At 37.4% G+C, this 26521-nt stretch overlaps 1 protein-coding gene across 1 annotated transcript in view; it reads left to right on the top strand.

The window, feature by feature from the left end:
• Nucleotides 1-26521, top strand: part of LOC127867493 (E3 ubiquitin-protein ligase UHRF1-like) — a 92860-nt gene that overhangs the window by 35960 nt on the left and 30379 nt on the right. The window contains exons 4-12 of the mRNA XM_052408672.1: nucleotides 2919-3265; nucleotides 4911-5126; nucleotides 5599-5726; nucleotides 12523-12709; nucleotides 14536-14659; nucleotides 20558-20665; nucleotides 21382-21486; nucleotides 22023-22129; nucleotides 25687-25849. Of these exons, the coding sequence (XP_052264632.1) occupies nucleotides 2919-3265; nucleotides 4911-5126; nucleotides 5599-5726; nucleotides 12523-12709; nucleotides 14536-14659; nucleotides 20558-20665; nucleotides 21382-21486; nucleotides 22023-22129; nucleotides 25687-25849 (1485 nt within the window). The remainder of the gene's footprint in view (nucleotides 1-2918; nucleotides 3266-4910; nucleotides 5127-5598; nucleotides 5727-12522; nucleotides 12710-14535; nucleotides 14660-20557; nucleotides 20666-21381; nucleotides 21487-22022; nucleotides 22130-25686; nucleotides 25850-26521) is intronic.

Genomic DNA, 26521 nt, shown 5'->3' with positions numbered 1-26521 from the left:
GCGTGGAACTAGTACTTTATAAATATCCGTTTGGAAATTCCCAGACGCTGTCACGGAATATACCGAGTTGCAACAGTTTGTATTTCAGATACATCGGAACACACTCGGCAAATTCCATCTCTTCGTTCAGAATATTTTACGAATATAGTATCGCCTGATCCGAGTTATTTCGGAAAATAACGCGTATAACCGAACATGTGGGAGCTATTCTTATTGGAGGACACAAATAGATCGAAAACATAAAAACGACACAGGTATTAACGTATTTAGTTTTACATGTTTTGATGGCAAATATTTGAATCCCACGGAGCATCAGACGATGATTAATAAGATATTTATTATATTTTTTGAAGTAGGACATTTTGGTCCGACGGAATTGCAAAATCTATCGGACATTGTCATAATCTGTCAGATATGTCCGTCGGTCTGACGAAGTTTGGTATTGTCTGGAATGTGCGTCACGGAAACAAGTGTTGGAAAATTGGAGTTAAGTCTACTCACAAAGTTAAAGCATTTATTATAATAAGATGAGTATCGTTCGAAAATAGAAAGAGACAAACATAATTTGATTATGTTAGTTGATCTGTGTATACTAAGATTCATATGCATTTTCTGCTGTATTATGTTTGTTACGCTGTACAGTTTAATGAAATAGCATTGAACTGAGGTTGTCAAGTGCAAGATATTGAAAGGTAAACAAATAAAATACATTATTTTAACTCCATTTAATACATTATTAACACAACAAGAACACTTAAGGGTGTTTGTCAATATTTGTTTATGTTTTCCCCTTATGATATTTAATTTAAAAAAATACCGAATTAAATTAATAGCTACTCTTAAAGAGCTTATGATCAAATGGTGTATTTAAGAATCTATAGATTATTGCAAGTTTAATATGCATGTGGATGGATATTAACTAAATATCGTCTTCATTGTAAGAAGACATTAAAGCAGCACTTTATAATATAAAAATGCTGTCAAACATGCACTTAAAAACTATTTTAATTCTGTTACTTATAATCATATTTATATTGCTTAATGGTTCCCAATTTCATGGTTTATCGCGTTATTTTTTCCAATTTCATGGTTTATCACGCTAATTTTCCCAATCCAAATGGCACAGGCTGTAACAAATATAAGCAAATAAAATCACTTAACAGATTAAATTATTAGCAAGTAAATTTATCTAATACTTTATGTACCGTTAAACTGATATGTGACCCAGTCATGGTGTTTTACTGCTCAAAATGATTGAAAAGGTTTAAACTACTGACAACAGCCCAAAACTACTGAGAGATGCCCTCCATACTACTGAGAAGCAATCGGTAGGGTAAACAGGTCTGCAAGTCGTATAAAAAATAAGCAAATGAAAAGAAGCGTAACACTCAATAAATTATTTTTAAGCTGATCACTTGAAAAATTTCTACCGACTATCAATCTGAATTATATTTTCGAAGAGCTTTATAGAAAAAATAGACTTACGAATACACGTGCTGTGATACGGACGGTGCAGAAAAATCTTTACCAGAGGAGGAAGACTTGGAGCTTTATTTGATAATTACCTTTCAGTTTGGTATATGTCGGAGTTCAATGTCAGAAAAAAAAATATTAAAAAAAAATAAAATCCCTACCTACCTACCCACCAAAATTTACCTGGGTTGGGTTATGCCAAACAAATAATTTTTAAAGGATGGCCTGACTCGCAGATGAAATAATGATGAAACTTGACCAGGATGTTTGTCTGGACAATATCTAGGTCAATTTTTACATTTAGTAAAGATTAAATGAACCGACTCCTCTCAGGTGAGCGAACTAGGGCCATCTTGGCCCTCTTGTTTCTGTTTTCACGTTTACATCTAGGCTCTTTTATAACCCGGATGAAAATTCGACTGGTTTCCGGTATTTAATGACGAAATACCCTACTCGCGCAAGACCGGAATCCAGTGAAATAGGCAGGTGATTATTGCAGTCAGTTGCCCGCATAAAATTTGCATGACGTATTTATTTAATTGCTATATTTAGAATCACTGGGGTTCGTCGGGAGAGAGAGCAAGATCGTGGTCGACTGACCCAAAGGAAAAAATATCTTTGAGGGTAAAATATTATATTTTGGGGAAAAATGATATTCTTAGAGGGGAAATTGTATTTTTTGGGGGGGGAAATTCTGGTAGGGGAAGACGCTGAATATCGGCGTCACTTTCTTAGTAAAAAAACACCTGGCTATATTCTAGACTAATTTTCCTCCGTCCTGAAATGATTTCTTATTAAACAATAACAAATGTTTTGCTGGTTGAAATTTGCCGTTTTAATTGCCAGTGTTCTTCGGGCACAGTGCCAATGTGCCGTACTTGGATGCATTGCTTTGAGAAATTAGTTTTAGATTTATTTTATAAGTTTTTAGATGCTTATTGGACAAGCATTTAAACTAATCAAAGTTGTTTTTACCAGTTTCCCCTTTCACATACTATTTACCTTTAAGATATTATGGTTACACAGCAAATTTTTTCCTTCTTTATAAAGTACCGGAACTACAGGTTCTACAGATTTCCCAATTGCTATCAAAATAATTCCCTATTTTAATTAATAAAATGCAACATTTAGTTATTTACCCTTAGCAGTTCAATGGCTTGAACATAAGAAAATATATTCTTGACAACACTTAAAGTATTTGGGAGTAAAAAATCAAATACACACATTTTTCCAAGATGAAGATGCCAATTTTCCCAATATCAGGGTTTTTCATGCTTATTTTTCCCAATTGGGCTCGTACCAGTACTTTTCTTCATTGGGCTAAACAAAATAATCGCTGTGGTAGAAACATAACATGTTTTTCCCCCAAAGCAACTTTACATTCTAAAGTATAAGGCCAGACCCCTTCCATGAAGTTGTGGAAAATCTCTTTGTTTTCTTTTCAGGTTGGGGATGTTCTTGATGCCAGAGATGTAGGCATGGGGGCGTGGTTTGAGTGTAAACTGATGAAGGTCACGCGATCTACCGCAAATGCAGACAGCTCAAATACTGTAGAAACGTCAAAACCAGTCTTGTCAGAATCTAGTTTACAACTTTCACAAAATAGCAATACTGACCATAAGGATAAGAGTTTGAGTGAGGACAAGAGTGTTAAAAGTGAGAACAGTGGTGATATAAAGTCAGAATCTATGGACACTTCGGAAGGTGAAGCAAAGGCAATATTGACAGCATATGAGAAACTGTTTGATATTGTGCGGGATGATGGATTTATCTACCATATTGTTTATGAGGGGTGAGTTTACAGAAAATCATGTCTGTACTTACTACAAAAAAATCAAGAAGTTTAGTTGTTTAAAATAACAAATGTACCCAGGGGTTTTTCTGCACTATCTGCGCCCCCGGACAACGGAGGCATTCCCAAAGCAAACGGACCCGTTCCCAATCGAATTTTGATTACATATTTCCCAATTCCAAAAAAAAAAATTCTTTTAAAATCGTAAAAAGTAAGCATAATTTATATCGAAAGAGTGACTTCCCTTCATCGGCGACGTAATTAAGCCTTTAGCGACTCAGATTTTAGCAGGTGTATTTGCCGGATGCATCTACCAACATTGACAGCGATAAGTTTCGAACTGTTCCGCATTAAAACAAGTATATAGAGCCGCACAATACACATTCTAGTCCAAATCTGTAGACGCTTATTTTCAATCATGGCTTCGCACACTAGTAAATATTACATTTAAAAAACACGAAAAATAGACGCTAAAGGATGTGTAACGATATCATCGATGTTTTCGAAACGCTCAGAATCTTCCGAAATTACTGCCGCGAGTAACCCATAACAGACAGGCTCGGACGATACGCAGCAAAATGTAACAGCAACAGAAGTAATGCCAGGGCCGTCAATCACAAAATCGGCAACTGAATGCTCAGAGCCTTGTAAGAAAGTTGTAGTTCGATCGTCATTTAATACATTAAAGTATGAAATGAAATACCCATGGCTCTATTTTAGCTCGGCCAAAAAATGTTGCTGTAACTTGTGTTTGGGCAGTGTTTGTTTTTCATGTGTTTATATAAAGAAAATTGTTAAACCACAGACTTATTTAAGCATGATTAATTCATTTTTTTCCCAAAATGAGCCGTTTCACGAAACAAAAATTCCCAAAATGGGTAATTTTGTCGATAAAAATTCCCAATTTGGTCAGACTCCTTTTCCCAAAGTAGGCAGAAAAACCCCTGGTACCACTTGTGTTTTTAGTAGCAAATCTTGAATGTAATTGTTGTACTTGATAGGCTAAATTAGGCTCTTTGACGATAATGGAGAATTTTTTTGGTGTTGATGGTAAGACATGAAGGGGTGACATTACTCATTAGTTTCCAACTTCACCATTTCAGAATAGTAAGTTAACAGACTTCCCAAAACTTAGTCGGACCTATGGACATGTCTGGCATAAACATTCAAGGGCTGATAACAATTCTTAACATGGTCGACCCAAGATGTCGGATATTTTTTTATCAGGTTCCCCATGAAATGCAAAGTATTTATCTCTCAGTGCGGGAACCGAATTTTGAAGGCCTTTGCAAACAGTTTGGATCCAGATGAGACGCCACAGAACATGGCGTCTCATCAGGATCCAAACTGTTTGCTATTCTCATAGTATTCTTTGAACAAAATCAAATAGAATGCTAATTTTAGAAATTCAGCAGACAACATTTTAGCAGATGACAAATTTCCCAGCATGCAAAGGGTTATAGTACCTCGGCACACTTTGCTCTTTTTTGATTGTGAAACACAATTGTAATCACCAATTAGTAAACATGCTTTTAATTTGTCAAAAATCATCCTGGCGAAAGTCTGGATTATTTGAATCAGAATGTTCTTCAAGAACTAAACAAATACATATCAATATAAATATATTGGAGGCCTTTTCTTTCAGGTATGACGAGGACGACCACGTAAAGTTGAAGTGCAAGGATGTACGACCAAGGGCAAGAACCAGCATTAAGTTCTCCGATGTCACGGTGGGTAGCGTAGTTTTAGCCAACTACAACATAGAGGAACCAGAAGAGAGGGGCTTCTGGTATGACTGCATCATCACTGAGAAAACAGATACACGCACAGTGAAGAAGCTGACAGCTACTGTGTATTTTGGGTATGAATGGCTTGTTTGTACTATGATAGAAGTAGTTAGTGTGTGTGCTTGTCTACCATTTTGTTTTTCGGTGTGTGATTTATCTTCATTTTAGATTATGACATGCAAAATGCTGGAATTGCTTTACAAAAGTTCTTCACTTGTATATATTCATTTAAAATTGAGGATTTTGGTTACCCTGAGGGTTTTCCAAAATCCTGCCCCTGTAACTGTTCATATTAAAAAATCTAAATATCTATAAAATATCAAGATGACTTCATTGTAGGTATGGTGATTAAAATGCTCATGTGGATGGTTTCAGATTATATAACAATGCACATCATTAATTGCTATGTCGTCACCACTGACATAATACTACTACATTTTCCATAAATGTGTGTTCAAGCAAAAGTATTGGAAATGTTAATTGTAATCTAAGCTGAGAATGTCTGATCAGATTGCATAGATTGAAGAAGTCCCCTGTATGTTTCAGTCCTGATTTGACCCCCCTTGAGAACTGCAAGTTGCTGTTTGTGGATGAAATATTCACGGTGGAAGAACCCGGCACCCAGCTGACGGCAGAAGATCTTGCTAGAAACCCGTCCATGTCTCCCGTAAAACGTAACCCTAGTTTCCATCAAAGGGTTTATGTGTTTATACGGTTGATACCTGTTAAAACTGAGAATAATGACTGATTGATTTGTTATGTGTTATTTCAATTTTGTAACACATATGGAAGTTTTTCAGATGTATAACCACATCATGTCTCTGTAGAAATTAAAATACCACAATCTTTTTTAGTATTTTTCAAATGTGCTTGGAGACAAAATGGATTATACAGAATATAATTTTGCTAATGTGACATCGCCTCATGAAGTAAATGATATGGACAGTAAATACAATTACATACTTAAAAATAAGCTTTATACAACTTTTTTTTCAGAATTTTTGGAAGTTGTTTAAAATGCTTCTGCCTTTGAAGTGCCCATTCTTCTGCGGAACAATGGGACTTAATGCATGTGCGTAAAGTGTTGTTCCAGATAAGCCTGTTCAGTATGCACTGGCTAATCAGGGACTACACTTTTCGCTTTTGTAGCTCACCTGAGCACAACGGGCTCATGATGAGCTTTTGTGATGGCCTTTTGTCCGTCGTGTGTTGTCCGTTGTGCAACGTCAACATTTGCCTTGTTCACTCTCTAGAGGCCACATTTATTGTCCAATCTTCATGAAATTTGGTCAGAAGATTGGTTTCAATGATATCTTGGATGAGTTCGAAAATGGTTACGTTTGCTTGAAAAACATGGCTGCCAAGGGGTGGGGCATTTTTCCTTATATGGCTATATATGGCTATAGCAAAATCTTGTTAACACTCTAAAGGCCACATTTATTGTCCAATCCTCATGAAACTTGGTCAGAAGATTCATCCCAATGATATCTTGGACGAGTTCGAAAATGATGTCGGTCGGTTGAAAAACATGGCCGCAAAGGGGCGGGGCATTTTTCCTTATATGGCTATAGTAAAACCTTGTTAACACTCTAGAGGCCACATTTATTTTAAGATCTTCATGAAACTTGCTCAGATGATTTGTCCCAATGATATCTTGGATGAGTTTTAAAATGGTAACCTTGGCTTGAAAAACATGGCTGCCAAGGGGTGGGGCATTTTTCCTTATATGGCTATATATGGCTATAGTAAAATCTTGTTAACTTTCTAGTTTGCTCAATCTTCATGAAATTGGGTCAGAACATTTGTTTCCTGTGTAGTAAGGTTTAGTTTTATTGAGTCAATATTATGTGATATTAACTGTATTATGTAATTTTTCATAACACAAGAATTTTCATAGTTAACATAACTGTTTCAGTCATTAACACTTATGATAAGCCTTTCAACTAAGAGATAACTGAAAGAAAGACAACATGTACATGATTTTGCAGTATTTATGCAGTACACTGTAACTCCAATATAGTGCGGTCCGTTATAACGCTGTGTCCAATATAACGCGGGGGGTCCTTGGATCCCGTTTTTTCTCCAACCTTCCATTTCTGATTCAAATCCATGTTATGCAACTTCATGTATTTTCATAAATTCAAAGAAGCCAGCGATCACAGCTTGATTGCTTTTTCCATTCGTTTAATTGATTTTAATCGATTAGAGGTTAAACGACACTCGACAGCTAATTGGTGTTAATCTGTTGTGTAATGCCAATAAAGGTGTGAAAACTCCCGATTCGGTGTTTGTTACATGTATTCCCTATCAGAGAGGTTTGGTGCGCTAATTTCAATAAGGCAAGTGCAAGCGGAATAATTATCAAATTAAAGTTATTTAAAACGATTACCTGTTTATGTTTTGTATTTTTCGTGTATTGTATTTCATTGTATAAACTATGGCTGTGTAAGTGTGATATCGTTTATTATATGCTACACATGCTTGATTAATAAAAATATCTTTGTGTGTGTTTAATGTTTCAGTACGTATACGAAAAATAAATTGTAAAATCCTGACGATTTATTTACATGCTAACGCAGTGTAATAGTTAACAGAGATGCACTTAAATTTTTGCCCGTTATCAGAAAGTCCACGGAAAGCACGTTTTTTACATGCTGCGTATGATGCAATAAAATATTTCTTTGTACATGTAATGTATTGCATTCAATCTAAATTTAAATTCACTCGTCCAATGAAAGCTGTGTCCCATAATGCACTGTACTAATTTTTCTGAAAAATGGCGTAGGCATATGAATTTGTTTACGAAGTTGGTAAACATATTTCGTGTCATAAATGTTAAACATTATTTTTTCGTAAGTGATGTAATTATATTGGATTATCGGATAAATGTGCTCATTAGAAAAGCGGTATGTATACTGTTATCGTTCGATTCAGTTTATATATGCATGTATTTGCGGATGACAACACAGCATGACAATACACAGGACCTATATTATAGGCTATACTATACCTGTTTTTATAGCCCCTTAAATAAATAAGCTCAAAACTTATAACGCTGTCCGTTTATAACGCTGTCGCGTGGCTTGGACCCCGTCATCCGCGTTATATTGGAGTTACAGTGTATTTATCTCCCTTGTTTAACCTGGTTCAGTTATCTATTTTATGTTCTGCTCTGGAATTTGGGAAGATATTCATAATTGATAAATGCACTGTTCTGAAGGAAAATTGACTACTCTGCCATTGAACTGTATAAAATAAGCTGTTTTGGCTGATTTAAACACCTCTTGATGCTTTCTTGAAAACTTAACAGCTCTTGAAAAAGGTTGGAATTTTGAAATAATTAAGCTCTAAATTATTCTTAACACCAACATCAAGACATCTTGGCATTATTAACCAGGTTTTCCGAAGGAAAAAACTGGTTATTAGATTGGCGAATGCGGGCGGGCTGGCTGGCTGGCTGGCGGGCTGGCTGGCTGAATAAGCTTGTCCGGGCCATAACTATGTCGTTCATTGTCAGATTTTAAAATCATTTGGCACATTTGTTCACCATCATTGGACGGTGTGTCGCGCGAAATAATTACGTCGATATCTCCAAGGTCAAGGTCACACTTTGAGTTCAAAGGTCAAAAATGGCCATAAATGAGCTTGTCCTGGCCATAACTATGTCATTCATTGTGAGATTTTAAAATCATTTGGCACATTTGTTCACCATCATGGGACGGTGTGTCCCAAGAAAGAATCACGTCAATATCTCCAATGTCAAGGTCGCCACGACTAAAAATAGATTTAAAAAAAAAAAAAAAATTACAAAGGGGGTTAATTTTTTTTGGTCATTTCAAAAGTTCAGTTTGAGTTTTCTCCCTTTATCAGATTTTTTTTTCACAATGAAAACCTGGTTTTGTGACAATTTTGTCCCTTGTTTTCTAAATTATTCTTATTATTTAGATTATTTTTATTTGGCATTTAAATAAGAAAGACTTTATTCTATTTCAATAACTTTAGTAACCCGGTAGGTTGGCATATAGCAGTTGAACTGTTCGTCAGTCAGTGTGTCTGTCCGTCCGTCCGAAAAAAAACTTTAACATTGGCCATAACTTTTTAAATATTGAAGATAGCACCTTGATATTTGGCATGCATGTGTATCTCATGGAGCTGCACATTTTGAGTGGTAAAATTTCAAGGTTAACATCATCCTTCAAGGTCTAGGGTCGAAAAAACCCTAGAAAGTCAAGGGAAGTAATAAGCTTTAAATGGACATAGTTATCTGACCTGCCCACGTATATATTTTTGTTAAATCAATCAAAGTGGCGCAGTAGGTGGCATTATGTTTCTGACAAACTCATTGTGGTAAAAGGTCAAGGTCATCCTTTATGGTCTACTGTAAAAAATATAGATTTAAGGGAAGTAATAAGCTTTAAAAAGGGAGATTATTCAATATTGAACATAGCCACTTTATATATTTGGCATGCATGTGTATCTCATGGAGCTGCACATTTTGAGTGGTGAGTTTACAGTCACGGTAGTGGCTTTTAATTATTTGCTACTAAAAATAGACATTTGTTACAGACAATTATTTTCAAGGGAAGTAATTTATATAATTATAAATCTCATATATTTCCTTACCCAGAATTGAAGTTCTTTTCACAGTTACTGTACAGATTTATTATTTTGATTATTTATAACCCAAATGATTAATTTGTCAAAGTTTTTTTTTAAATGATATAATTATAATTTCTTTGATGGTCATTACATACCTGTGGACTTATGTCCATAGATACATGATCAACTCTGGCAATGATCTTTTTTAAACCACAGGCCTTGGTTGTTAGTGATGTCTGACATGGTCATAATTGACTGTGAGACCCTCCCCACCCCCCACCCCTGGTTCGATTGGAAAAATTCAAGGGAAGTCATAACCTTTAAAGGGAGATGATATACCTGCCAAATGATAAATAGAAATTTTATTTCAATGCGGGAAGTAGGGGGCATTGTGTTTCTGATAAACACATCTCTTGTTACATTTGATTCACATAAGTTTCCTAATCTCCATAAATATTGTTCTTTAGATTAAATTAGACCTATTTTGTAAACTAGATTTTTGAAGCTTTTTCTAGACTAACAGAAACATATTCATATCAGTTTTTTTGACAGATTTTGAACTTCTTTTTACATTCATTAAGGTATTTGCTGTATGTTGTTCATTTTTGTAACGATACTTAGATTCTTTAGACTTGGCTTGTACCTGTAATTAATTTTCTGTCATTGTTCTTCATTTTCCGAGTTCTTGGAATAAAAAATTGTTATTTTTAGCCAGATTTTTTTCGAAAAAATCTCGGCTTATAGATTGATGTTGTCGGGCGGGCGGGGGGCGGGCGGGCGGGGTGGCGGCGTGCTCGAAAATGTTAAAGTTCTTATTTCATGGTATAACTTTGGTATGCTTGGACCTAGAGTCTTCAAACTTGACATGAAGGTTGGCCAGGATTAACAGATGACCACTGGTCATTTCAAGGTCATTCATTTGAAGGTCAAGGTCACTGTGACCTTCAATATAAAAAATGTTAAAGTTCTTATAACTTTGGTATGCTTGGACCTAGAGTCTTGAAACTTGACATGAAGGTTGGCCATAACTAGTTAGTAACCACTGGTCATTTCAAGGTCATTCATTTGAAGGTCAAGGTCACTGTGACCTTGAATGTAAAAATGTTAAAGTTCTTATTTCATGGTATAACTTTGGTATGCTTGGACCTAGAGTCTTCAAACTTGACATGAAGGTTGGCCAGGATTAACAGATGACCACTGGTCATTTCAAGGTCATTCATTTGAAGGTGAAGGTCACTGTGACCTTCAATATAAAAATGTTAAAGTTGTTATAACTTTGGTATGCTTGGACCTAGAGTCTTGAAACTTGACATGAAGGTTGGCCAGAACTAGTAAGTAACCACTGGACATTTCAAGGTCATTCATTTGAAGGTCAAGGTCACTGTGACCTTGAATGTAAAAATGTTAAAGTTGTTATAACTTTGTTATGCTTGGACCTAGAGTCTTGAAACTTGACATGAAGGTTGGCCAGAACTAGTAAGTAACCACTGGACATTTCAAGGTCATTCATTTGAAGGTCAAGGTCACTGTGACCTTGAATGTAAAAATGTTAAAGTTCTTATTTCATGTTATAACTTTGGTATGCTTGTACCTAGAGTCTTCAAACTTGAAATAAAGATTGGCCAGTACTAGAAGATGACCACTGGTCATTTCAATGTCATTCATTTGAAGGTCAAGGTCACTGTGACCTTCAATGTTAAAATGTTAAAATTGTTATAACTTTGGTATGCTTGGACCTAGAATCTCAAACTTGACGTAAAGGTTTGCAAGCACACTTAGATGACCACTGGTCATTTCAAGGTCATTTATTTCAATGTCATTCATTTGAAGGTCAAGGTCACTGTGAACTTAAATGTTAAAATGTTAAAATTGTTGTAACTTTGGTATGCTTGGACCTAGAATCTCAAACTTTGCTCATGCCTTGAAAAGTACTTACATTTCATTTTGACCTTTGAACAATATTTCAGTAATTTAAGTATTGCATTGACAAAAACACGAAAGGTACTTTCCTGTCATTTAAATAAAAAATCCGGCTTCAATGCGGTCATCTCCGACCGCGGAACTCTTGTTGTTAAAGCTGCCTTGGTTTTCAGTTATAAATAAAGTCTTTGAGTGTATTTAGGCGTCCCTGACTGAACGCCTTTAGTTAATTGAATTACAACCAGTCAGTATAGTCATCCTGACCGGAAATAAGAGTTTGTCAAATAAATATTTCCGCATTACATAAGTGCTCACAAAGTTACATAACTTGTAACCGTCTTGTGACCGGTTCATTTGCGTAAGCAAAGGAGACCGCACTACCACACCTGGATAGGACAGTTGAGTTCGATAATGGTTTGGATCGGTAAAAAAACATGGTCGCCAGGGGGGGTTCTTTTTCCTTATATTTATTTAGTAAAAAAGCTTGTGAACACTCTAGAAGTCACATGTTTTGCCTAATCATCATGAAATTGTGTCAAAACATTAGTTATGTGGATGTCTCGGACGAGTTTGAAAATGGTCATGATCAGTGAAAAAACATGGCCGCCAGGGAGTGGGGCAGTTTTCTTTATATGTATATAGTGACAACATGTGAACAGTCTAGAAGACACATTTTTTTCCCAATCTTCATGAAATTTGGACATATCTTGGAAGAGTTAAAAAATGGTTCAGGTCTGTTAAAAAACATGGCCGCCAAGGGGCCATTTGTTGTTCATACTTCATGATACCTAGGTTAGAACATTTATTCCATTGATATCTTGGGCTGCAAAGAACAGGTCATTTCTCTTTTTATCTCAGGTGAGCGACTTTGGGCCTTTCAGGCTATCTTGTTTTTTCATTGAAAGGAAGTCTCTTCATTGCAGAAACCCACTTATAAGCTCTGCGTTTCAGGAACAAACAAGCCTGACTGTGAGCACTGCATGGACAATCCTCGAAAGAAGTGCAAGCATTGTGCGTGCTGCAAGTGCGGGGGCAAGCATGAGCCTGAGCGACAGATCATCTGTGACGAGTGCAACAAGGCATACCATCTGCAGTGCATGGACCCGCCCCTGACAGCAATACCAACGGAGGATGAATGGTACTTGAGCAGATTTGTGGATAGTTGGTGTGCACATGAGCGTCAATGTGGAAAAATAGACTTAATAGATTTGCCTTAAGTGTTCTCCCAGATGAGCTTGTAATTTCCACTTGGTTTTTCAGGGACAACATTTTTCACCCTAAACTAGATTTTCGTTTAGAAAAGACTTCCTTTAAACAACAATTATATGAAAGCGCAAAGAGTCTTCCCTGATAAGCCTGTGTGGACTGCACGGTAGTCCCTGATAAGCCTGTGTGGACTGCACGGTAGTCCCTGATAAGCCTGTGTGGACTGCACGGTAGTACCTGATAAGCCTGTGTGGACTGCACGGTAGTCCCTGATAAGCCTGTGTGGACTGCACGGTAGTCCCTGATAAGCTTGTGTGGACTGCACGGTAGTCCCTGATAAGCCTGTGTGGACTGCACGGTAGTCCCTGATAAGCTTGTGTGGACTGCACGGTAGTCCCTGATAAGCTTGTGTGGACTGCACGGTAGTCCCTGATAAGCTTGTGTGGACTGCACGGTAGTCCCTGATAAGCCTGTGTGGACTGCACGGTAGTCCCTGATAAGCCTGTGTGGAATGCACAGTAGTCCCTGATAAGCTTGTGTGGACTGCAAGGTAGTCCCTGATAAGCCTGTGTGGACTGCACGGTAGTCCCTGATAAGCTTGTGTGGACTGCACGGTAGTCCCTGATAAGCCTGTGTGGACTGCACGGTAGTCCCTGATAAGCCTGTGTGGACTGCACGGTAGTCCCTGATAAGCTTGTGTGGTCTGCACGGTAGTCCCTGATAAGCCTGTGTGGACTGCACGGTAGTCCCTGATAAGCCTGGCCTGTGTGGACTGCACGGTAGTCCCTGATAAGCCTGTGTGGACTGCACGGTAGTCCCTGATAAGCCTGTGTGGACTGCACGGTAGTCCCTGATAAGCTTGTGTGGACTGCACGGTAGTCCCTGATAAGCCTGTGTGGACTGCACGGTAGTCCCTGATAAGCCTGTGTGGACTGCACGGTAGTCCCTGATAAGCTTGTGTGGACTGCACGGTAGTCCCTGATAAGCTTGTGTGGACTGCACGGTAGTCCCTGATAAGCTTGTGTGGACTGCACGGTAGTCCCTGATAAGCCTGTGTGGACTGCACGGTAGTCCCTGATAAGCCTGTGTGGACTGCACGGTAGTCCCTGATAAGCCTGTGTGGACTGCACGGTAGTCCCTGATAAGCCTGTGTGGACTGCACGGTAGTCCCTGATAAGCCTGTCTGGACTTCACAGTAGTCCCTGATAAGCATGTGTGGACTGCACGGTAGTCCCTGATAAGCTTGTGTGGACTGCACGGTAGTCCCTGATAAGCCTGTGTGGACTGCACGGTAGTCCCTGATAAGCTTGTGTGGACTGCACGGTAGTCCCTGATAAGCTTGTGTGGACTGCACGGTAGTCCCTGATAAGCCTGTGTGGACTGCACGGTAGTCCCTGATAAGCCTGTGTGGACTGCAGGGCTAATCTGTGATTGCACTTTATACTCATGCATCAAGTCCTGTTGTCCCAGTGCAAGACCAGTATATGTGTTTTGGAAAATTTATAGTGTGTTGACACGAGCATAAAATATTCTTGGTGAGCTTTTGTGATTTCATATCTTCTGTGTGAATATCTGTCATTGGCTTTTCATTTGACTTCTCCACAGTTTATTGTTTGACCATACTTCGCAATTTAACTGAAGATGAAAATTGCTCTTATAAACAAAAACAATTCCTTACTAGTAAATTGAGTAGCTAGATGTGTACTCGTGTGTGAAATGGGTGTTCCAGCACATATAAATATATATTGTAAAACACAGGTACTGTCCTGGATGCAAGCTTGATTCGTCAGAGATTGTGAAAGCGGGAGAGAAACTGAAAGAAAGCAAGAAGAAATCTAAGATGGCCTCTCAACAGAACAGCACAAGTCGAGACTGGGGAAAGGTAAAGTCTGATGTAGATTTATTCCCTGTTGTTTCACACCATTAAGAATGATTAAGGGCAATGCAGCCAGATGCTGAACCCAGTAATATTCTTATTGCCTGATATTGTATGTCAAGGGAGGTCAATACATTTTATTATGCCCCCCTTCGAAGAAGAGGGGGTATATTGCGTTGCTCATGTCGGTCGGTCGGTTGGTCGGTCCGTCCACCAGGTGGTTGTCAGACGATAACTCAAGAACGCTTGGGCCTAGGATCATGAAACTTCATAGGTACATTGATCATGACTCGCAGATGACCCCTATTGATTTTGAGGTCACTAGGTCAAAGGCAGGGATCATATTTGTTTCGGTTTTGTCGGTCCTAGACCGATTGGGGTCATGCAAGACCGATTGAAAATCTCAAACAGTCCGTCCGATTCTGTTTGCTATTAAAATTCCGATGTCATGAAATCGATTACACAGTGTACATGCTAACACACCCTAATGACATTATTATCTCGAAACCATTCGCTGCAGTCTCTAAACAGGTCAGGACTGGTTTATTGCACGTCAGACCAAGAATAAACGAGAGCGCCGATGGCGTTAAAAGCATAGGTGCAAGATCCAGGGAAGAATGGCGTCACGTGGTATAATGTAGTTCGATATCGCCATCCGCGAATTTCTCAAATCAATAATTTCAAACAATTACCGACTATTTAAATAGATAATCTTTCCATTTACATCAGTGTTTGAAACGCTTATGAAAAATAATTACCCAAGCCTTTCAAAATTTAAGCAGATCTGTATCGAACTATTCTTTTCACAAATGAAAAAAGACGCTACCCTATTCGTCTGCGTCAAGAATTTGTCGTAAAACTTGTGGTAAGCGTTAGATGCAGACGTGCACAACAGATTGAGTTCTGAATACAGATTTCTGAATGCAGATTTTTATAGAAACTCCTCACAGCAGTTACTTCCCTTGCTTCGCCCGGTCAGTAACTTCTAGTATAAGGGAGGCCACTGCGTAGGAGATTGAGATTTATAGTGCAGATAGAATTGTTTTACGAACGAAATTTGTTTTAGGTTATTAGAAGATTTTTTGACATAAAACGGTCTTAGAAAAAATCACTAAAAACGGTGTCAGCAATATTCTTGGAAGAAAACGTTAGAAAAACGTTTCCAATTTTTTTTTTAAGAATGACCATATACTAAATTAAATAGATATTTCGTCTGATTTTTGATCAGGTAAGGCTTCATAATGGGCAACCGATCGATGTGGATTTTCGAAATGTGGTATATACCATAAGCATAGGTGCGTAAACGCACCTATGCTAAAAACTAGTGAACAGCGGATTAAAGACGCATCCGAAAAGACGCGTCTGAATGCACGCGCTGTAAAGAAACAAAACATGCCGATACATTTTCCACCGGCGTAATAATCCGGTTATATAAATTATGAATAAAAGTCGCGGATCTGATCGACAGAACAGCCGAAAGTTATTTTTATCGGCGCAACTTCACATTAAATAGTACACAAGAAAAATAATATACGTTGAATAAATCTTTAGTAAAACCGTGTTAGAATCGAAAAAATTCGTGTACTTTATACTTTGTTGTTGAATAACTCACGACCGGAAAATTAGATGCGTGGTTTCAAATGCTTCGCTTTCGTGATTAAATCCCTACGCAACTTAACTATCGGCCGTGGGTTATTTGACAACAAATTATTTCTTAATTATTTGGTTTGTTGTTGTCAGTAGCCAACCTACCCACAGACATTTGTTTGGTTCAGTGCATGTTTTTAAGCTATTATCGAGTCGACAACAATTTGAAACATCGGTATAGACTTACACAGATTAATAATATTGACATTAATGACAACGATGAAAAAAGTCTGATAAAACAGCACACGAAACAACAATGAAATACCAAATGATAAAACCAGTTGAGAAAACTCGTTCCGTTTAAAAAAAATGCCTAAGGGAATTTTACTTGTACATGTATTATACCACCTTCATGAATGGCAAAATCAATGGTATATATTTTAACGTAATTTGTCATGATTTCGGATATACATTTTCGGATACTTTTCCCCATTTATATCCGGACCGATTGATGTTGCGGGAAAATATGAACCCTGGTCAAAGGTCAAGGTGACCCGAAGTAGTAAAATGGTTTCCGGATGATAACTCAAGAAAGCTTAGGCCTAGGATCATGAAACTTGATAGGTAGATTGATCATGACTCGCAGATGACCCCTATTGATTTTCAGGTCACTAGGTCAAAGGTCAAGGTCACAGTGACCCGAAATAGTAAAATGGTTTCCGGATGATAACTCAAGAACGCTTAAGCCTAGGATCATGAAACTTGATAGGTAGATTGATCATGACTCGCAGATGACCCCTATTGATTTTCAGGTCACTAGGTCAAAGGTCAAGGTCACAGTGACCCGAAATAGTAAAATGGTTTCCGGATGATAACTCAAGAACGCTTAGGTCTAGGATCATGAAACTTAATAGGTAGATTGATCATGACTCGCAGATGACCCCTATTGATTTTCAGGTCACAAGGTCAAAGGTCAAGGTCACGGTGAACCGAAATAGTAAAATGGTGTCCGGATGATAACTCAAGAACGCTTATGGCTAGGATCATGAAACTTCATAGGTACATTGATCATGACTGGCAGATGACCCCTATTTCAGGTCACTAGGTCAAAGGTCAAGGTCACAGTGACAAAAAACATATTCACACAATGGCTCTCACTTCGACTGAGAGCCCATATGGGGGGCATGCATGTTTTACAAACAGCCCTTGTTTGATAATTGTTTTTTTGTGACATTTATTGACTGAAAAGTATTTATTGTTAACTTTACTCTTCCTGTAAGTCTCTGACTAACACCCTGTAAAGTAAACAAATGAATCTTGCTCTGGGTAAATTTAAGTTTAACCCTTTGCATGCTGGGAAATTTGTCATCTGCTAAAACGTTGTCTGCTGAGTTTCTAAAATAAGCATTTTCTTTGATTTTTTTCAAAGAATACTATCAGAATAGCAAACAGTTTGGATCCTGATGAGACACCATGTTCTGTGGCGTCTCATCTGGATCCAAACTGTTTGCAAAGGCCTTTAAAATTCGGTTCAGCACTGAAAGGGTTAATGCATATGTGTAAAGTGTCGACCCACATTAGCCTGTGCAGTCTGCTTTTTTGCTTTTATGGAAATTTGTATGCCCCCTTTCGAAGAAAAGGAGGTATATAGTTTTTGCACTGTCCGTCAGTCTGTCACACTTTTTGTGTCAGCTCTCTAATTCAAATAGTTTTCATCCGATCTTTACCAAACTTGGTCAGAAGTTGTATCTAGACAATATCTAGGTCAAGTTCGAATATGGGTCATGCCCGGTCAAAAACTATGTCACGGGGTCTCTTAGTGCATTTCAATAACTTCTATCAAAGTGTTTATTGGGGGAATATGTCATCCTATGGAGACAGCTCTTGTTGTTGAAATGTAGTCTTCTCAAAGATAATTTAGTGTTGAGGCACAAAGTTTACCTTCATTAGCCTGTATGGACCACAAAGGCTTATCTGGAATAACACTTTATTTAAATGCATTAAACCCCGCAAGGCTCGTATGAGTTTACAAGACATCAATGGAATTAATGCGTTCTAAGTGGTTAAACACATTGTAAATGAAAGCCTGAAACTCGATTAATTGGTGCAACTTTGTGCAATTTTGAAACATCTTAAAAACAAGAATGGCATGCTTATCAAAGAATTTTTCTATGCTTTACTTTTCACCAGCAGCCTGTTCTGTGATCAGATTGAATGTATTGTGCTTCCTTGTAAGGAGAGACTTCCTTTGAACAACAAATTCTATACAAGCAGAAGTTGCCTCCTATATTGAGCCCTTTTTTTTTCATTACGAGACTCAATTTTTGTATACGCCCTGTAACAAGTGTAACTTGTCACAAATATAGTTCTCTAATTAACATATTACATTGTATTTATTTAACAGTTGAATAACATTATTCCAATGAATAATGTCATGATATTTATTCTTATTGTATGTTACTGCGGTCAAATGAATGATGTTATTTATTCTTACGTAACTTAGTATTTGCTCAAGTTCAATGAGGCATAATTAAATTATTTATATAACAGTTATATCATAACCAATATTGAAATGTGATTTTATTACTGGGACAAACGTATTTATTTAATGCTGTTATTCAAGATTTTGCTTATATTAGTTATATAAGTTGGAACAGGCCACCCTTTATTAATATAATATGTTTTTGTTTAAGCCTGATGGCTAAATGGGGTTGTTTTTGTAAATGCATTTAATGCAGTTTTTCTCATTTTATTGAACTCAACTTACTTGTCAAGTGTAATTTGCATCCGCCATCTTGTTTGGAAGCTGTCACTGTCCATTTTGTAAACCGGCGTTTGATATCATATTTTGGTCTATTTAAACCATATGTGGTGCCATTTTATTCCTTAAATATTGTTCTTTCTAAATATCAAGTAAACGCCACATTATAAATTGTAATTAATTATAGTTTCCCATCAAAAGCTAAATTTTCTCTGAAATGTTTATTTTAGAACGCCAATGTTACTTTGTAACAATTGTTTTCATTGGTCCAGATTTTGTTATGTGCAACCTGATTGGCTGATACTGTCTATATAAAGGCGAGCCTCAGAAGGCGGTGTCATTCAAATTTCCAACTCTGAATCAACAACATCAAAAAGTAAAAATAAGATAAATAAAATATAATCTAAATAAATCGTAAATTTAAACTCCAAGTATATCCAAATTAAAACAACTTGAAATTAACTGTCAAAGGGTGAGCCTTAGATGTACTTTATTATTCACGTTATATTTACAAATGTTGTTAAACTTGTTTAGTGTGCCTGGTGATCCAGACTTTTAAAGACGGAAAAATAGAACTTTTAGTGAACCGTCAAAAGCTTTCGTTTATCTTTTCAACGACCCAAAACATTATAATTAACAACTCGCCATCATGACGTCTATTACAGCCCGTTTAAAAAATTGGAGGTATTATAGTTTCACCTTGGCGGCGTCCACAGCATTTTCCGCTCTCTAATTCAAATAGATTTCATCCGATCTTCACCAAACTTGGTCAGAAGTTTTATCTAGACAATATCTCGGTCAAGTTTGAATATGGCTTATGCTGGATCAAAAACTAGGTCACAGGGTCACTTAGTGCATTTCAAGCATTTAGCATGGTGTCCGCTCTCTAATTGAAGTAGTTTTTATCCGATCTTCACCAAACTTGGGTCAGAAGTTGTATCTGGACAATATCTAGGTCAAGTTCGAATATGGGTCATACCAGGTCAAAAACTAGGTCACGGGGTCACTTTGTGCATTTCAAGCATTAAGCATGTTGTCCGCTCTGTAATAGAAGTAGTTTTCATCCGATAATCACCATACTTGGTCAGAAGTTGTATCTAGACAATATCAAGGTCAAGTTAGAATATGGGTCATGCAGGGTCAAAAACTAGTCATAGGGTCACTTAGTGTATTTCAAGCATTTAGCATGGTGTCCGCTCTCTAATTGAAGTAGTTTTCATCCAATCTTCACCAAATTTGGTCAGAAGTTGTGTCTAGACAATATCGAGGTCAAGTTCAAATAAGGGTCATGCAGGGTCAAAAACTAGATCACGAGGTCACTTTGTGCATTTCAAGAATTAAGCATGGTGTCCGCTCTCTAATTGGAGTAGTTTTCATCTGATCTTCACTAAATTTGGTCAGAAGTTGTGTCTAGATGATATATAGGTCAAGTTAAAATATGGGTCATGGAAAAGTTATCAAGTCGTCCAAAACCTTTAAACGGGCGTATCTTGTGACAGTTTGGCACTCTTGTTAGCAATTAGTCTGGGATCTTCAGTGACATGTTTTGATTTCAGGGAATGGCGTGTGTTGGTCGACAGAAAGTCTGCAATATTGTACCAATGAATCACTTCGGGGCCATTCCTGGAGTGGAAGTGGGGACCATGTGGAAGTTTAGAGTGCAGGTACAAGTTTCCCTGTTGTAAATAATTGCTGTTGTAGCCTAACAAATGAAGTAGTATGAATTGTTTATTTTTGTAACCCAGCAAATAATGTTTGAGAGGGGTATTTTAAAGAAACTATTTCATTTGTTTCATCTGCCTGAAATGTTTAAAGTTTGGGGACCCAAATATTTGATCATTTCTCAAGCTATTGAATTGTTGATATTCTGTTTATGGATCTGGCATTTTGTGACCCATCTGAAGTTCTTTTGATTGACTTTCATTTAGAATCCATGCTCCATGCTTGGTCAAATCTGTGTTTCTTTTAAATGACAAATCTTTACATAAGGTAACAAATTAAACAGGTCTGAGCAAGGTAGTCAATATTTAAAAAAAATGATTTTCACATAAAACTTGTCGTTTACTAATGACAGCCCAGCTACTGTCACTGTTAATAGTTTTATGGCTGTTGGCAAAACTGAATAACCCTTCACGTCTGTAACATGCACTCTGACGCATTTGTATTCCCTAAGCAGATCAAATTAAATTTAAGACCTCTCTTACTAGATTCAAGTTTTATAGCCTTAGTTCTAACCCTAAGAAACTGATAATCGGCAAACGACAAAACATTAACAGACTGCAAGTTACTTGAATGCTGTACTGGTTTTATGCTGGTTGCATATAGCCATTATCACTTTGCTTTTGACTGGGCAAGGCTTAACCATTGCTCATTGTTACAGGTGAGCGAGGCAGGTGTCCATAGGCCCCACGTGGCTGGGATAGCAGGCCGAGAGAATGAAGGGGCGTACTCCATTGTGCTGTCCGGCGGCTATGAGGATGATACTGTGAGTGGAAAACCTTGCACTGGCACAGTTGTTGAACCATGAAAACCTTGCTCTGGCACAGTTGTTGAACCATGAAAATGTTAGATAGACTGTGAGTGGAAAACCTTGCTCTGGCACAGTTGTTGAACCATGAAAATGTTAGATAGACTGTGAGTGGAAAACCTTGCTCTTGCACAGTTGTTGAACCATGAAAACCTTGCTCTGGCACAGTTGTTGAACCATGAAAATGTTAGATAGACTGTGAGTGGTAAACTTTGCTCTGGCACAGCTGTTGAACCATGAAAATGTTAGATAGACTGTGAGTGGAAAACCTTGCTCTGGCACAGTTGTTGAACCATGAAAATGTTAGATAGACTGTGAGTGGAAAACCTTGCTCTGGCACAGTTGTTGAACCATGAAAATGGTAGATAGACTTGCATTATCATTATTGTATGTACACTTAAATGTAAAAGAGTGTGTCAAATTTTAGTAAAAATGTCATTTTTGCATGTAAATGATTTCAAAGATATTTTGTAAATGGTTTGTTTGATTCACAGGACAATGGAGACTCGTTTTTTTACACTGGAAGTGGTGGTAGAGACCTGTCTGGTAACAAACGGACAGCACAACAGTCCTGTGATCAGACGCTGACTCGCATGAACAAGTATGTTGTGCTCAAATGCTTTCATTAGATCATCAATACATATCTTCAATATTTTTTATTCAAATGAAAAACAAGATTGTGAATGTGAAGAGGTAAGAATTATATTGACTAGGCTTCACATGTTAATAATCCCCTACCGCAAAGTAATTGGGTGATAACAAGATAAGTCCATTTGTCCATCAGTTTGTCCAAAACACTTGTGACCTTTTTATATACCCTATACTTTTTGTCGGATTTTCATGAAACTCTCAAGTGTTAAATTGAGACATTGTGCACAAGACATGAGTCCGTCACTAAAGGTAAAAAATGTTTTGAGGTGGCATTATTTAGCCTCAGTTTTCTTCTCTTCCCAATATATCTCTCATTTTGAGTGGTGGAAGGTCAAGGTCATCCTTCAAGGTCAAAGGTAAATTTATTTTTTTTAAATTCAAAGTGGCGTTCTCATGAAGCTGCACATTTTGAGTGGTGGACGTTCAAGGTCAAGGTCATCCTTCAAGGTCAAATTTTTTTTAAATTATTTATTTCAAAGCAATAGGGGGCAGTGTGGTTCTGACGAACACATCTCTTGTTTTTTCTAATTGAAATCAAGGTCAATTTTACACAAGGGGGTTAACAATACACATTTTGAATTGTCTCCCTTAACAGACTTTTTTCAACTGAAAACCTGGTTTTGTGACAATTTTTTCCCTTGTTCCTTGATTTACTTCATGCAGTAACAGGGCCCTTGTTTGGCCATTTTGGGGGCTGAAATTAAAGTAGTTAACTTTTTTCCCCTATTTCAGCTAAAATTCCCCCCTCCAAAAGAAAATAAATATTTTTTTTATGCCCCGGGTAGGGTGACATATAGCAGTTGAACTGTCCGTCAGTGTGTCAGTATGTGTGTATGTCAGTCTGTCCGTCCGTCCTAAAACTTTAATGGCCACAACTTTTTCAATATTGAAGATAACAACTTGATATTTGGCATGCATGTGCATCTCACAGAGCTGCACATTTTTAGTGGTGAAAGGTGAAGGTGAAGGTCATCCTTCAAGGTCAAATTTCTAATATATGGTGTCTGTACGTCCGTCCAAAAACTTTAACATTGGCCATAACTTTAGCACTATTGAAGATAGCAACTTGATATTTGGCATGCATGTGTATCTCATGGAGCTGAACATTTTGAGAGGTGAAAGGTGAAGGTCAAGGTCATCCTTCAAGGTCAAATGTCTTATATATGGCATCTGTCTGTCTGTTAAAAAACTTTAAACATTGGCCATAACTTTTGCACTATTGAAGATAGCAGCTTGATATTTGGCATGCATGTGCATCTCACGGAGCTGCACATTTTGAGTGGTGAAAGGTGAAGGTAAAGGTCATCCTTCAAGGTCAAATGTCCAATATATGGCGTCTGTCCGTCCGAAAACTTTAACATTGGCCATTACTTTTTCAATATTGAAGATGGTATATTGATATTTGGCATGCCTGTGTATCTCATGAAGCTGCACATTTTGAGTGGTTGAAGTTCAAGGTCAAGGTCATCCTTCAAGGTCAAAGGTCAAAAAAGATATTAATATTCAAAGCGGCGTTCTCATGAAGCTGCACATTTTGAGTGGTGGAAGTTCAAGGTCATCCTTCAAGGTCAAAGGTAAAAAAAATAAATTCAAAGCAGCGTTTTCATGAAGCTGCACATTTTTAGTGGTGGAAGTTCAAGGTCAAGGTCATCCTTTCCTTCAAGGTCAAAGAAAAAAAAAAATTTTTAAAGCGGCGTTCTCATGAAGCTGCACATTTTGAGTGGTGGAAGTTCAATGTCATCCTTCAAGGTCAAAGGTAAAAAAATAAAAAAAATAAAAATAAAAATTCAAAGCGGCACAATAGGGGGCATTGTGTTTCTGACGAACACATCTCTTTTTTTTTTTACTTTAATACTTATGTTGCCAGCTGGTATCGTGCTATTAACCTTTCATTAAATGTATATTTATGTAAATTACATTAAAATATAGCAATTTTAAGTGTTGAATGGTTGGTGAAAAGATCTTCTAACATTCCCTTTTTCGCTGAAAACAATGCGAAATTCCCCCCTCAAAGGGCCCCAGCCCAAATCCCCCAAAGTGTAGCAACGCAGGGTTCGCACAGGGCTTGAAAAGAGCTTGAAAACGAGTCCTAGGCTTGAAAAGCCCTTGAACAAAGGTTGGCCTTGAAAAAGTGCTTGAAAAGTGCTTATTTCATGTAAAAAAGCCTTGAAAATGTTTATTTCTGCTCAAAATTACTTTTATCATCGCTTTAATTATAAACTGAAATCGTTCTTAAGGGAATTATTACGAACATTTATCATAAATTCCTTTGCACAAAAAGTTGAGTACGAAATATAAGTTTTGTACACAATTGAGTAGGAAACGTTATGTGTACACGTCACAGATTATGTGTACTACGCCAGGTTTCTCCATTGTGATCAATTTTTGCGAGTGAAAACACAGCGATGGAAAAGTGTGGTTTCAAACCAGGGTGGTTAACTGAATATTACTGGGTACAGAAAACAAAGGACAATCGAAAAGCACATTGTCGGGTCTGAATGAAGACTATTGATGTCGGGGGATGGGGGAAAGCGCTTTGAAAAGCCACGAGAAAGCAGAAACCCACAAAGAAAACATGAAATTGAGAAGCAATGTGTTTGCTTGTAATAACTTTAAAAAGCAAATACATACAGTAATTCAACCAGTTTAGAATCACCCGGCAAAAACGTTAATCCTTTTGACCACAATAATTTCTTTAGGGATTTAGTGTCAATGTGAGAAGATGTAAACATAAAGGGTAACATTTATTTTGTATGATAACAGGTTAGGCCAGACGGCATTTGCATTTTTTTGTCAAAAAAAGCCAATTAAAGTTCACCCTTCGGAAAATTATTAAAAATCATTCAACTTACAGTATAAGTATTTCAAACCATTGTCATAGCATTTGTTTTCAATCAGCAAACAGTTTATTTGAAAATAATAGAGCCTTCTATATCCATATGCACATTTCAAAACATAACTCATTCAATTAGTTCCTGTTAACTTTTTTCTGCATTTTTCCACCCTGTAAGCTATTTACAAAAGATTTCTTGCTTAAACTTTGTTAATTTATTTCTTTACCTAATGTATACCTTAGACACTTATCATTTTGTTTTTATTGGGGCATTATGGAAAAATAAATACAAATTAATCGGAACTGCTGATAATCCGGAACTGGTTGACAAACTGAATGTGAGACTCGTTGAGTTAAGGATAGAAAACATGTATGCAATAACTAGAAATAACATGTATGAGTTATTGTGGAATGAGTTTAATTTGTTTTAGCAAATAAATGATATTTACTGTGTTAAACTTGCTTGAAAATGCATTTTTTAAAGGAAACTAACGAACGGTTCTCGGCCTTGAAAATGAAAATTTGGCCTTGAAAAGTCCTTGAAAAGTGCTTGAATTTAGGTTTGAGATTTCTGTTTGAACCATGCAACAGCCCTGAGTAAGATCATTAAGATAAGGCGCAGTGCATCTTTTAATGAGTTCACTGTCGTATTAATAAATTCTCGTACATTGTAGAGCTCTAGCCAAGAACTGCAACGCTCCCCTGGATGCTAAGAACGGTGCTACATCAAAGGACTGGCGCGCAGGCAAGCCTGTGAGGGTGGTGCGCAACTGCAAGCTGGCCAAGCACTCTGAATATGCCCCTGAGGAGGGGAACAGATATGATGGCATATACAAGGTGATTGCATGGTTTGGCTTTTGTGTGAATTTGCGATTTCTGTTTCCATTGTTTGAAATGATAATATGAGCCGTGTAATATGCGTTAAGTGTCGTCACAGATTGGCCTGTGCCAATAAACGTCTAAATTGACTGCACAGGCTATTCTGTGATGACATTTTACGCGCATATATATAGCCCAGGCTAATATGATAATAAAAAAAGTCTGTCACAGCAAGCTCAAAGTTCTGTATAAGTCTTGCACTTGAGACACTGAAAATGGTACAAGGCAATTTCTATGAAACAGAGAATCTTAGAAAACTGGTTTAAAATGTACCAGTGCAGATTGTGATCAACAGTATGTTAATTCATGGGCATGGAATTGATGGGAGTCTTAAGCATGCTGACAGACAAATTGAAGAGTAGTGGTAGTGGTGGCAGAGTGGATATTGTGTCTGCCTGTCAATCAGGCGGTCCCAGGTTTAATACCCCTTCTTGTATCTTAAGATCTTCTCCCCTTAGACACCTACAACATGATTCTACACAGGATATGGACTGAAGATTTTCTCAATAAGTCAGGAATATCTCAATTAGCAGGGGCTTATAATCACATCAATAAAATGTGTACATGTTTTAAGGGTTAAAATAAGCGGTTGTTTTGTTTAGAATATGATTTAAAAGTAGACAGGAAAAA

Source organism: Dreissena polymorpha, chromosome 2, assembly GCF_020536995.1.
Source record: "Dreissena polymorpha isolate Duluth1 chromosome 2, UMN_Dpol_1.0, whole genome shotgun sequence".
In the NCBI taxonomy this organism is placed as follows: Eukaryota; Metazoa; Mollusca; class Bivalvia; order Myida; family Dreissenidae; genus Dreissena; species Dreissena polymorpha.
Note: the sequence above shows the minus strand (reverse complement) of the source record. Positions and strands in the feature narration are given on the sequence as shown.